General features: G+C 39.9%; 1 protein-coding gene across 2 annotated transcripts in view; it reads left to right on the forward strand.

Moving 5' to 3' along the window:
* The first annotated feature begins 320 nt into the window (after window positions 1-320).
* TMEM245 (transmembrane protein 245) overlaps window positions 321-13,493 on the forward strand; it is a 78,521-nt gene continuing 65,348 nt past the window's right edge. For both annotated transcript variants that reach the window (XM_045562543.1, XM_045562544.1), the window contains exons 1-3: window positions 321-940; window positions 10,908-11,025; window positions 12,566-12,667. In XM_045562543.1, the coding sequence (XP_045418499.1) occupies window positions 353-940; window positions 10,908-11,025; window positions 12,566-12,667 (808 nt within the window). In that variant the 5' untranslated portion in view covers window positions 321-352. The remainder of the gene's footprint in view (window positions 941-10,907; window positions 11,026-12,565; window positions 12,668-13,493) is intronic.

A 13,493-nucleotide genomic window follows, 5' to 3' on the forward strand; every position in this document is an offset into this window, starting at 1 on the left:
GTTATCTCTGAATGCACCGCCTCTTTGGGATCTCGCCTCCCGAGAAGTTGACATTAACCAATGAGTGAAGGGACCTTTTTTTTTTTTCCTTTTTGCCTCCAGTAAGATGTAGACCTTAGAAACTGGTTACCTGGAGCCTGGGGGACCAATGGGCGAAGGAGCACCGGGGCGGGGGCGTGCTCCCCGTGCCCCTTGGGAGTTGTGGTTTTCCGCAGGTCCCGTAAGCGTTAAGCGGCCAGTGGGGAACTACAATTCCCACAATGCTGAGCGCCGCCCGCGCTGCCCTCGGTCCGCTCCCCTCTCTCGGCTCCCAGTACCGCCTCGCGGCGGCGGCGGCGGCTGCGGGGGCACGATGGCTGATGGCGGCGGCGGCGGCACTGCTGAGGCGCCCGGCCCCCGGGGCTCCCCCGGGCAGGCGCCACGGGTCCCGCGCGCGGCCGGGCCGGCTGGCGGCAGCGGCGGGGAGACCCCGCGGACGGCGGCGCTGGCCCTGCGCTTCGACAAGCCCATCAAGCAGGCCTTCTACAACACGGGGGCCGTGCTGTTCGTGTGCCTGTGCTGCGGCGCCGCCGTGCTAGTGTACTTCATCCTGGAGGCCTTCCTGCGGCCGCTGCTGTGGGCCGTGCTGTGCGGTACCTTCCTGCATCCCTTCAAGAGCTCGCTGACGCGCCTGGGCCGCCACTGGCTGCAGCGCCTGCACCGGGCGCACACGCCCATCGTGCTGGCCGCGCTGCTGCTGCCACTCTGCTTCGTCGACTACGGCGTCGAGGCCCTGGGCGAGCAGGTGCTGCGCCGCCGCCGCCTGCTCTTGCTGCTCGGCGCCGGGGGCCCGCTCCTCTACGGCCTCTACTGCCTCGGCAGCTACCTGGGCGTGCAGGTGCTGCTGGCGCACGCCGGTGAGCTCATCTGCCGCGGGCTGGACTACTTCAGCAGCCTGTGGGTGAGTGAGCGGCAGCCCGGGCCCTCCGTGGTCCTGGCGGGCACGCCTACCCTTCCCTAAACCCCCAGTGTGCCAGGGTGCAATACTGCAGCCCCTCCTCATCGTGCAGGAGCGACCAAAGGGCCACACCTGTGCTGCCATGAATGTCCGTCTCCGCCTGCCTTCCCACATCTGAGGGATTTGGCGCACACTCTTCCAAAGAGTGTGATTTGAAACAGCCCTCGCTGCTGCCCGCCTCCATCCTAATAGGCTCTCTTAAGGGGACGAGGCCCCGGATTAAGAATCACTATTCCACTTTGCAGGAAGAGCCCCAAAACATGGCAGGGGGGCTTGGTTTTACTCCTGGTTTGAGAGGGAGAGGGTGCCCCTGCCAACTTGCGGTCTGCACATTTGGATGTCAGCTGAAAGAGACCTTAGAGATTCTAGCCCAACTTGTAGCCATCTTACAGATAGGACAGGTGACATCTTACCAGGCTAGGGCTAATTAGGGACAAAGAGGGCACTGGGTGACTCAGATTTCTCAAGTCCTAAAACAAAACTTTCTTCACAGGCTGGTACTGCCTCTCAGGTGATTTCAGTATAGTTTGTGCAAGGCACTGAGCCACCTGGACCTCTTCTTCTCCGCCCTCTACTTCTTGGGAACTACTTTTGTTGGGCAGGGACTGATGTTCCACAGCACGTCTCCTCTCCGCCTGGATGACAGCAGCCAGCTGGGCGAAGAAGAGGTGGATTTGTGATGCTTGCATCACCCTGGGCTTACTGTTAGAAAATCAGGGAGCTTTAGAATTGTAAGGGATTTCAAAGATAATCTAGTGACACAATTCCTAACTCAGACTGTATTTTAGACCAGTTAATTATCGGCATATTTAACTGGGGACTGTTAAAACAAGTGGATATTTAGTGCATAAGAATGTTAATTGAGTAATAGTACCATTTAAAAAAATTTGATTCACCACTTTTGTTAGTGAAATAAAGTTCATTGTTTCAAGTTGCGACACAATTCCCCTTATCTCTCAAGCCGGAGGTTATTGGTGCAGTGATGACTGATCCCAGAACTGTTTTCTCTTGTTCTGTCAGTACTACTCCTCGGTTCAAGTTAAAAGTCGACTGAGCATGTGTTAGGTACTGGGCTTTGTGAGGGATTTAAAAAAGGAGTAAGATGCAGGCCCCCTCTTCAAGGTGCGTATAATCCTATATGAGCATATTCTAATGGGAATGACAGACACACAAATAAATGTTCATTACCCACCAGTTATGGGCCACATGCCCAGAGAATGTGATTGTCCCAAAGTCACACATCTCATGAACGAATCTGTATTTCACGTTTATGCAGACCCAGTTCAGTGCTCTTTGTCCTTTACCTTGTCGTTACACAATTCGGTTAATTGAATGCCTTTTTATTTTTTTTCTCTTGAGACAGAGTCTCACTCTGTTGCCCGGGCTAGAGTGCCATGGCGTCAGCCTAGCTCACAGCAACCTCAAACTCCCAGGCTCAAGCGATCCTCCTGCCTCAGCCTCCCGAGTAGCTGGGACTACAGGCATGCACCACCATGCCTGGCTAATTTTTTCTATATATATTTTTAGTTGTCCAGCTAATTTCTTTCTTTCTTTCTTTCTTTTTTTTTTTTTAGTAGAGACGGGGTCTCGCTCTTGCTCAGGCTGGTCTTGAACTGCTGAGCTCGAGCAATCTTCCCACCTTGGTCTCCCAGAGTGGTAGGATTATAAGCGTGAGCCACCGCGCCCGGCCTGAATGCCTTTTTTATAGAAGGCAGAATGCTACGTGCTGTTAAGAAATATAAACTTGATCTTATCCTCAAGAAATTCAGTCTTGTCAGACACATTTGTAGATTCTGCTGACATTTTTGACTGTTGATACTGCCCAAGTAGCATATCCTTCAAATTGTAGGAAATTAGAAAAGAAAGGCCTACCACCTATGAATATTTGAATATCTTTTTACCAAAGGTAAACCCTCTTTGTGGTTTACTTGTGTGGGTTGTGGATAAGTGGAAGGGAGGTAAGGGCAAAGATTGATTAGACTGGGGGGGGAGGGGAAAGGACAAGCCAATTAATAAATTTAAAAAGGCTTGAAACTCAACTGTTTGGCTAAAGTGTTGGGAGCAATAGAGGAGAGAGGGTTAAAAAAACCCCCAACAAACCCAATATAAAACAGATAATACGAGTTAATTAGAAATGAGTAGGGAGTGGTAGTAGGGCTAAATCTGAAAGACTAGAGCATCCAGGTGGATCTGAATTTGAGAGAAACAGGGCTTGGAGTTGTATTTTACAGCACTTAGGACTGGTCTGCTTTGTTGGTTGAGGGTGAGGTGTACCTGGGAAGTAGAGATAGTAAGTCCTCCGTTCTCAGTCAAAAGTGCTGATTAAGGCCCGACATGACGTGAAAGCAGGTCATGTGACTGGGAAGGGGGCCCACTCTGTAACTTTTCTATCTCATAGTTCACAGCAGTTTGGTTTTTTGAGCCCAGGCAGGGCTGCCTGTTCTAGAACAGTGATCTTTATGCTTTCTAGACAACTTATACACATGAGCCTGTGCTGAAGAGTGATAAAAATGAGAGAGGCAGAGAGAAAAGTTACATTTAAGTCAATCTAAAAATTTTTTTTTGAGACAGAGTCTCACTAGGCTGCCCGCCCTGGAGTGCAGTGTCACAATCATAGCTCACTTCAACCTTCAACTACTGGGCTCAAGTGATCCTCTTGCCTCAGCCTACAGAGTTGCTGGGACTACAGGCGTGTGCCACCATGCCCAGCTAATTTTTTTATTTTTTGTAGAGACAAGGTCTCACCATTGCCCAGACTAGTCTCATATTTATGGCTTCAAGTGATCCTCCAGCCTCAGCCTCCCAAAATGCCAATTCACATTTTGATGAGCTGTTAATTCATGCATTTAAGATCCTACTTTCGAGCATCTGCCCTTAGCCAGGCACTGGGTTAGGATCTTTCATGGATGTTGTTTTGGTCTCACAATAATCCTGTGAGGTAGGTGGGTGGGATTTCATATATGGGAAAACTAATTTAGAGATTAATTTGTTCATTCTGTTAGGAAATGGCATTCAGTAGACCTACTAGCAGGTGAAGTCCTGCTGTCATCAAAACTATTCGTAGTGGCTACCCTTCAATAAGAATTTTAAAAAGTTTTTCCCAATACATTGTGTTTAGTTTTTGTTTTCCAAAATATAAATTGATTCTAGTTACTAGGAAAAAACAGAAGAATATCAGGATTAGACTAACCACAGGTGTTCCCCCAAAGACCCCTGGAACCAAGTCATCTAGAAACTTTAGTCCCCTCTTCTTTCTTCTCTTTTATCCTTATATCTATGTAGTTTTCCCAGGTCCTGTCCAGTTTTCCTTTGTAGTATCCTCATTAGCTGTGTTTTTCTTTGTCACCAGTTTATCCTTCTAGTTCAGTTCCTCTTCACCTCACTTCTGGATTACTTCATTGTCTTTCTAACACTCCATCCTGCTTATGAGTGAAAGACTAGTCATTTATGGTATGAGTAATTCTTTTCCAACAGTTTCGAATATATTAGTATATTGCACTGACTTAGTGACTTCAGAACAGTTAAAAAAAAAAATCATCTGTTGCACAAGCTCACATGTGACTCAGGCCTTGGCGTCTCCCTGTGGCATAGAGTTGTGCAAGATAAATCTGAAAAGCTAATGGCCTGCCCTGCTCCCCATCTTTCTCTACTGAAAGTGTTCTGATCTTCCTCTCCCTATTAGTTTAGATTTTTTTATAAAAAAATTGAAGACTATTTACAGTTTGTGCAGCAGATTTGTTTTCTCCATGGTCTCTGAATCCATTGTTTCCATCTAATATTATAACGAAGCATGGGGTGGAAAGAATAGTGGCTGAAGAATCAAAAGACCTTAAATTCTGAACTCACATCTGCTGGTAACTTCTTTTGTGACCTTGGACAGACCACCCAGCCCAAGTTGTGTGAAGTGAGGGGTTGGCTTGGATGATTTCTAAGATTCCTTGATGTCTGTTTTACAGATCACAGGAGGCTCTTTGGAAGTGCACATTAGTCAGCCATTCGCTACTGACTGCATTCCACTTCTGAACTGGTTTCTAGTTTTGTTTCTGCTTGCCTGGCAACAGTGAAGAGGAAAGTTTCCAATCCCTATTTCTTTTTTAAAGATTTTGATTATTAAAGTTCTTGACTCTAAGTTGCCATATGGTGAAGAGAACAGTTTTCAAATTAGAATTAAACTGTTTTAAAGGAGAATGAAGTACCTGACGCAGTTACTGATTGGGGCTATGATTAGGGCTGTGGCTCCATAACTTGAGAGGGAATCTGTTGTTTTATTCTCTCTGAAAAAGGCTTAGGAAACTGTACTGCAAAAATGTGCAGCAGAAGCAAGCCAAGTTGTTTTTCCAGTGAATGCCCAGATGACGATAAATAAAACACAGTCTAAAACATGTAGAGTTTCTGCCGGGCGTGGTGAGTCATGCCTGTAATCCTAGCACTCTGGGAGGCCGAAGCGGGTGGATCGCTTGAGGTCAGGAGTTCGAGACCGGTCTGAGCAAGAGTGAGACCCCTATCTCTACTAAAAAATAGAAAGAAATTAGCTGGACAACTAAAAATATATATAGAAAAAATTAGCTGGGCATGGTGGTGCATGCCTGTAGTCCCAGCTACTAGGGAGGCTGAGGCAGGAGGATCGCTTGAGCCCAGGAGTTTGAGGTTGCTGTGAACTAGGCTGATGCCACAGCACTCTAGCCCAGGCAACAGAGCGAGACTCTGTCTCAAAAAAAAAAAAAAAAAAGAGTTTCTACTTAACGTTTTATACATTTCATATTATTTAACCAGAAAATTATATGTGGATAATCATGTCAGATGAAAGGAAAATGTGATTGTATGTTCTCTTTACTTGCAGTGCTAAATAAATGTTGCCAAATTTTATGCAGTCTTATGTGGTGTCTAGCACATTGGTGCTTTAAAATGACTATGGAAGATATATTTTGAAAAAGATACATTGTTTTGAAGAATATAAACTTGGGAAAGTATGTCCTCTTATCTATAACTGTGGCTCATTGATTTATGCCTGGAAGAAAACTCACACAGGTTTGCTCAGGGGCCAAACATGTATAAAATTGACTTGTTACTCTCAGGCTTCTGCATTAATGAAGGCTTAAGGTTAAGAAACTCTTAAGGGGTCTTAGACTAGAAATTACGTATGAAATGTGACTGTAAAAATCCTTATTTTCACTAAGTTATTTTAAAGAATATTTAGTGATTTTAAAAAGTTGACTCAAGTAAAATCTTGCTATATAAAAAACAACTTAAGCAGCACTGAAGTTTATATGGTAAAAAGGAATTGTCCCTTTTTTCTGCCTTTATGCCCACTGTACAGATGTTACTATTGTTAACTATATAGTCTTCCAAATTTATTTCTGTGCCTGTGTGAACATACAAAGTATAGGATTTTTTAAAAATTTTGTTTTTTAAAACAAAGATGGGATAACATACATATAATTCTTTAGTTTGCTGTCATTTATCGTACTGTGGACATCTTGTTAGCACTTACAGAACTTTCTTTTTAATATTGCTATAGTACAAATCCTTTTTTTCCTCTAGATGCCTTTTAGAAAATATTTCTAACATGTTTTATTAGCTCTGAATTTGTATTAGAATACTCTAATAAACATTTTTAACCAATGGTAAGTATATAATCATGATGAGTTTAAAATAAATTCTAAAGTGTTTTTATAAATGGCTATACATTTTGAACTAATAATATTACTTAATGAATCTTTTCTGAGGAAGCAGTTCAAAATATTGGGGAAAAAAACCCATATGCCAAAAGAGGCTTTTTTTTTTAAATTAAAACCATTTCTTTTTCTATTTATAACAATATTACATAACCTTAGGAGAAAATTCAGCAATTGTAAAAACCATAAAGAAACAGATTACTCCTTAAAATCCAACCATCCAGGGATAATATTTTAAAACTTTTTTTGAGTACATTTTCACCATTATAAATTTACACATGCATAAATTTATACTGTTATTGAATATAGAGATCATGCCTGTGAAAGTCTGAATAATTATTCCATTTTAGGAGATACCATTATTTAGCTAGTCCCCTGTAAAATGATGTTTAGATTGTTTTCAGTTTTTTATATTGTAAACAGCAACAGTGAATATTTTTATATCTGCACAGTGTGCAGTGCTTCTGTAAAACATTCCTAAAAGTGGAATTGGGAGTGTATTTAAAAAGTGGTTATTTTAAACTGAAATGAGATAATCTGTGAGTTTCAGGTTTACTAGATGAAAATACATTCTTCTCTTTAGGCCATAAATTTCTCTTAAAAAATCTTAAGTATGCAGTTTCTCTCTCTCTGTAAGTGATACTAATTCCTTGTAAGTACAGATAAGACTTCGTGGACATTGGTTTAAAAGAATTATAGACTTAAAAGCTGAAGTCTAATTCAGTATGTACCTTACTAAGGGCAGACTTTCCTACTTTGTCCTCTCTGGTTGATGTTTGTTCAAATATTTTTAGTGATGATAGCTTGTTTCATTTTTAGATAGCTATAGTTTGTTACTGAGCCGATATGTGTTGTTTCTTAATTCTCATGTGTTAATTCTGTTCTCAGAACCACAGAAAATTAAGTCTCATGCTTCTCCTTGATGAAATTTTTAATAACTATTTGAAAATAGCTATCAAATCTTGACATTTCTTTCTCTTTTCTAAGCTAAACTATTTCTCCCCTGCTGCCCCCCAGCTATATCTATATCTCATTATGTTACGATTTTCACTTCCTTTCCCAGACTGAATTTTCTTGTTCATGTGGTTTGGTAATGCAAAATTCATTGAAACAATCACTTTCTCTGGTGTGGATATTGTAGTTTTATAAATAAGTACTCATACCAGCCATAATCTGACTCATAGTGAACTGGAAAGTAGTTAGACGTCCTCCTTCTATTCCATACTTTTGCAGTTTAGTTCTGAATGAACCTAAAAGCAGAATTTTGCATTTCTCTCCATTAAATTTGATCTTATTTGGATTAGCCCATTCTTCTGGTTTCAAGATACCTTTCTGAGTCATTATAGGTCATCTCAATTTTTATTAACTACTCAGTTTTGTGTAGTCTGATTAGCATGCCTCTAATTTTTCATCTAAATGACTGATTTAACGATTAATAGGGTGAGACTGGGCCAGGTGCAGTGGCTTGGGCCTGTAATCCTAGCACTTTGGGAGGTTGAGGTGGGAGGATCCCTTGAGGTCAGGAATTCCAGACCAGCCTGAGCAAAAGCAAGATCCTGTCTCTACTAAAAATAAGAAAAATTAGCTGGGCTTGATGGCGCATGCCTGTAGTCCTCGCTACTTGGGAGGCTGAGGCAGGAGGACAGCTTGAGCCCAGGAGTTTGAGACTGCTGTGAGCTACGATGACACCACTGTGCTCTAGCCTGGGCGACACAGTAGAGACTCTGTCTCAACAAAAAAAAAAGAAAAATAGGATGAGGCTGATTGTTCCTGTGTGGCACAACACTGCAGACCATTCATTTACTGAGGGTCATTTTTTATTTTGATTTCAACAATTTGTAGTTGTCAAAATCAACTGTTTTTTATTTTCTCTTATAAAAATTGGAGCAGCTTTTGCTTATCTTTATTTTTCTAAAACCACACTTTTTTCTCCGTATGGTTGAGAAAGTGAACTCTGGAGCCGCATTCCTGGGTTCTAATCCTGGCTCTGTCATTTATTAGCTGTGTGACTTTGGGCGATCACTTCCCTGAAGTCTCAGTTTCTTTCATCTATAAAATGGACGTAATAATGGTATTTATTTTGTGTAATTATGAGGATTAAATGAATTTATATATATAAAGCATTGGAACAGAGCCTGGCACATAGTGTCAGGTAAGTGTATTATCGTTGTACTCAGATTTTGTTTGAGCTCTACAATCATATTTCAAATTCTCTGAATTCTCAGGGTTAATTTGTCTGAACCTGCAAGTCTGAACTTTTTTGAAGCAGCTGTAGTCTCACTTTCCATGTCCTCATGTATTTTTTGGGCTTCAGAGTTCTTTAATATTTCATCTGATAGAATTGCTCAAGACAAAAATTTTAATGTTCTTTTTATTATAAAAGAATTAGTGCTTATTAAAGGCAATTTGGAAAGTATGGAAAAAATAAAAGGAAAAACAAAATCTTACCATCCAAATATGACTTGTTGGTACATTTTCTTTTCTCTCACCAAATGGTAGATGTAATCACATCGTATATACTTTATGTATTTTACTTTTAACCCAATAAGATATTAGGAGTTTTTAAGCTATGTAGTCTTTGTTTTTTAAAAAGTGATGCTAATGGTTGTGTAACATTTTATTGTGTGAATCATTCATAGTTAATCATTTCCCAATTGTTGACCTTTTAGATAATCACTTTTTCACTATTCTATTATAAATCTCCCTCTGATGAGCTTCTTTTTTTTTTTTATTTTGAGACAGAGTCTCACTCTGTTGCCCTGGCTTGAGTGAGTGCCGTGGCATCAGCCTAGCTCACAGCAACCTCAAACTCCTGGGCTTAAGCGATCCTACTGCCCCAGCCTCCCGAGTAGCTGGGACTACAGGCATGTGCCACCATGCCCAGCTAATTTTTTCTATATATATTTTTAGTTGTCCAGATAATTTATTTCTATTTTTAGTAGAGACGGGGTCTCGCTCTTGCTCAGGCTGGTCTCGAACTCCTGACCTCGAGCGATCCACCCGCCTCGGCCTCCCAGAGGGCTGGGATTACAGGCGTGAGCCACCGCGCCAGGCCCAATGAGCTTCTTTATATTTAAATTTTTTCAGAATTTATCATTAGTGAGGATAAAGTTTCCAAGCTGAATTCTCAGTTCAGAAGCTATAAACATTTTTAATACCTTAAAATTATTTTTACTGAGAGATATGACCAAAATAATGCGAGAGTTTTTTTCTATTGTAGTAATCTTATCAGTTCTTTTTTCTTCATGCTCTGAATTATAGCTTGAAGTTCCTTTTTGTCTTAAATTTTTTTTTTTTTTTTTTTGCAAGTTCACATCAAACTTGAATTTTACCTTCTTGGTCTTATCATAAGTTTTTTGTGCTCAGATTTGTTCTGGATTACATATTTCTTCTGTTTTTTTGTAAATATTGTATTAAAATACAAGTTTCTGTGAGGCTATGCTGGTTTCTTTTGATGTTTCTTAAGTTCTGGAGCCATTTAGCTTTAGTGTTAGGGAGATATGAGAAGGGGACCCTGACTGGTTCTTCTGTTTCCAAGTCTTGCTGTTCCTCTAATAATATTTTTTCGGGCACATTTCTTCAACTGGTACATTATAGCTCTGGATTAGGTTCTAAACATCTGTTACCTGGATTATTTTCAGCAGGGTCACACTTAGGCTGGCTGCCTTCTTTATAGCTTTAAAAAAATTCCTTTCACAATAATAAGCATATTTTATAGGCTGCAGTAAAATCCTTTAACCTGACTTTTTTGGAAAGCTTTCTTGTTTTGGCTTTTCATTTCTTTTCTAAACATTAATTGAGAAAGAAACCTTTAGGAATTCCACAAGGTTAGGCTCTTAATTTATCTTTATTAATTAATTTATTTCTTTTTTTCCCCCCCGGTAGCCCACTTACCAAGTGAAGGCTCTTAATTTAAATCCATGGTTTATACTTTGAATATCTTAAGTATTTTTAAAATGGGTTTATACTTTAGCGTATCTTAAAACTATGTATTTTTTGTTAAATATTTAATATCACTATATGAGATTTCAAATGCCTATTTATTTTAAAACTCAATTTATCTAAACAGGGGAGGAGAACCTAGTCGTGTTCCTTTTAGCACCGCCAACATTGATCTTATCTGTGCTGTGTCCAGAGTGCTCCTGCTATATGGATGCTTGCAAATTTTGTATAATTATATGTTCATTTTCATGTGTATATATTTTACAGCTGTGTCTATATTTCATTTATTTAAGATCTGGACGTTGGTAGTTGGCTACGTGTTGACTGTTTCATTCAAGTGGAATGCAAGCACTGAACGCTACTTGAGAGCAGTTTCAATTCCTGTCTGGATTATATTGCTTTTTCATTTAGGTGGGTTCTTTCTGTTTTTAAAAAAAGTCTAGTTTAAGATCAGCAGAGGCTGACTGTGTGAATGAAAGTGAATTTTTTGTAGTGTTATAGGTTGCATTTAAAATTTTAAAAAATAATCTTTAGAAAATGTTACGCTTTAATCTTCCATTAATTGTTAATGAAATGATATGCTTTAAAAGGTATCTTTTAATTATATTATTAATACATGTTCATTTTCAAAAAGGTCCTTTAAAAGTTAATATGTCTTAAAAAGTAGAGCACACTTGGACTCTCATGGTCATTTCTGAGTGTCATACTTAGGGAAAGTGTAGATAAGCAGTCAAGGATAATAAGAGGTGCTCAAAATCACGTTTGAGAACCAGTTAAAGGAACTAGAGACGTTTACTTAGGATAAGAGGAGGGAATGGGCCCTCTAGGGGTGGAGAGGAGGTGAAGGTAAGGAGGACATAAAATGTAAAAGCCTGTTTCTAATGTTTGAAGGGCTGTCCTTTGAAAGAGTGGTTTAAACAGATCTCTGTAATCATGAGGGAGAGATGCCAGAGTAGTGAGTAGCTTCAGAGAGACAAATCTCTGCTCAGTGTAAGAATGATCCATGTCAGAGCTGCTTGGAGTAATGAGTTCCCTGTTACGTGAAACCATTCACTGTTAGCTGGTTGGCTGCTAGCATGTTGCTGAGTGATTTTTCAGCATGGTACATGTAGTTAATTAAGACTCTCCAAGTCTAAGTCAATGGAAGCATTGAGTTCTAATTTAAAAACAAAATTCAGTAACCCAGAACAGTAGATAGCCTATTTAAAATAGTTTGTAGAGCTACTTATTAAAAATAAAAAACCGTTATGCTCTTGCTTAGAGTCTGATGTCAAAGCATTATTCTCTAGCTTTGTCTAGTTGGAATGCTAGATTTTATCTGCAAGATCCCCTGCTGGGTCATGTGACTCATTTCAAATTTGGGGAAGGCAGAGGAGGGAGGCAGGCAGGTGTGTCTGTGAGGCTCTAGATGGACTCAGAGAAATGCTGGTGGTTACGCGTAAGGACCTGCTCCTTGATGACTTGTTAACACTTCTGCACTATATACTGAGGAGGAGACATTGAAGCTTCTGCCGTGTTCTTTTGGGCCATTCTGCCCTTTCTTGAGAGAGTTTACACCCAGTGATATTTTCAGGAGATCAAGTCAGGCTTCATGACTTTAGGATCTATGCCCGATTCCGGTTATTCTGGGGTCAAATAGTTGGTTTGAGTTTGGGATGGTCTTAAATCCTGGATATGAGCTAGAACTGCCTCCATTCCTCAGACGATATGAACACTTTAAAGGTAGGCTGCCACATACTGACCCATTTGAGCAGGGGTGAACTTACTGTGAGAAACCCTGAATTTAAGTTTAATCTGTCTGAGGCTGTTTAAAATAATTTTTTTCCCTGTGAAATAATTCTGTAATTAACATATATACCAGAATGTACTGTCAGTCTGCAAAACTCAGTCATTTAAAAACATGTACTAGGTTTTTATTTTGCTAAACATGTTAATTCTTAATAATTTGCAGCATCCCTTGCTGGCTCGTGGAGAATTCCAGTATTCCTGGTTATTGTTTTCCTGATGTCTGTGGGCACCCTCTATGGAAAACAGAATGGAAAAGAATCTTCTGGTAAGAAATAGGGCATTCTATTAATATTACTCTTTGAAGTATTTTGGAGATTAGCTTTATAAGAAATGCTGATGAAACAGCTTTGAATCTATTTTAAAACCTGTGGTGGTTTCTGAACAGAAAATAAATTTATTTAAAATATTTTAGGTTGTTAGACCATGCTGTTTTTTGTATTTTTTTAATTGAGGTATAATTCATATAACATAAAATTAAGCATTAACCATTTTAAAGTGACATCTAGTACACTCACAGTGTTGTGCAACCATTACCTCTGTTTAGTTGTAAGACATTTTCATCACCCCCAAAGAAAACCCTATATATGTATCAGCACTTCATTCCTTTTTATGACTGAATAATATTCTACTGTAAGAATATACCACACTTTGTTTATGTGTTCATCAGTTGATGGATGTTTGGGTTATTTCCACCTTTTGACTATTGTGAATAGTGCTGCTATGAACATTCATGTACAAGTATTTGTTTAAATACCCATTTTCAATTCTTTTGGATATTTACCTAGGAGTGGAATTACTGGGTGGGTCATCTGGTAATTCTGCGTTTAACTTTTTAAGGAACTGCCAGACTATTTGCTACAGCAGCTATACCATTTTACATTCCCACCAGCAACGTAACAGGATTTGATTTTCCCTATATCCTTGCCAACACCTGTTATTTTCCATTTTTTGATAATGGCCAATCTAGTGGGTACAAAGTGGTATCTTGTTGTGGTTTTGATTTGCATTTCCCTAGCAACTAATAGTGTTGAGTATCATTTCATGTGATTATTGGCCATTTGTTTATTAAAAGGATTTGTTCTGTAAAATTT

The sequence above is a fragment of the Lemur catta genome, chromosome 10 (assembly GCF_020740605.2).
Source record: "Lemur catta isolate mLemCat1 chromosome 10, mLemCat1.pri, whole genome shotgun sequence".
NCBI classification, from domain to species: Eukaryota; Metazoa; Chordata; class Mammalia; order Primates; family Lemuridae; genus Lemur; species Lemur catta.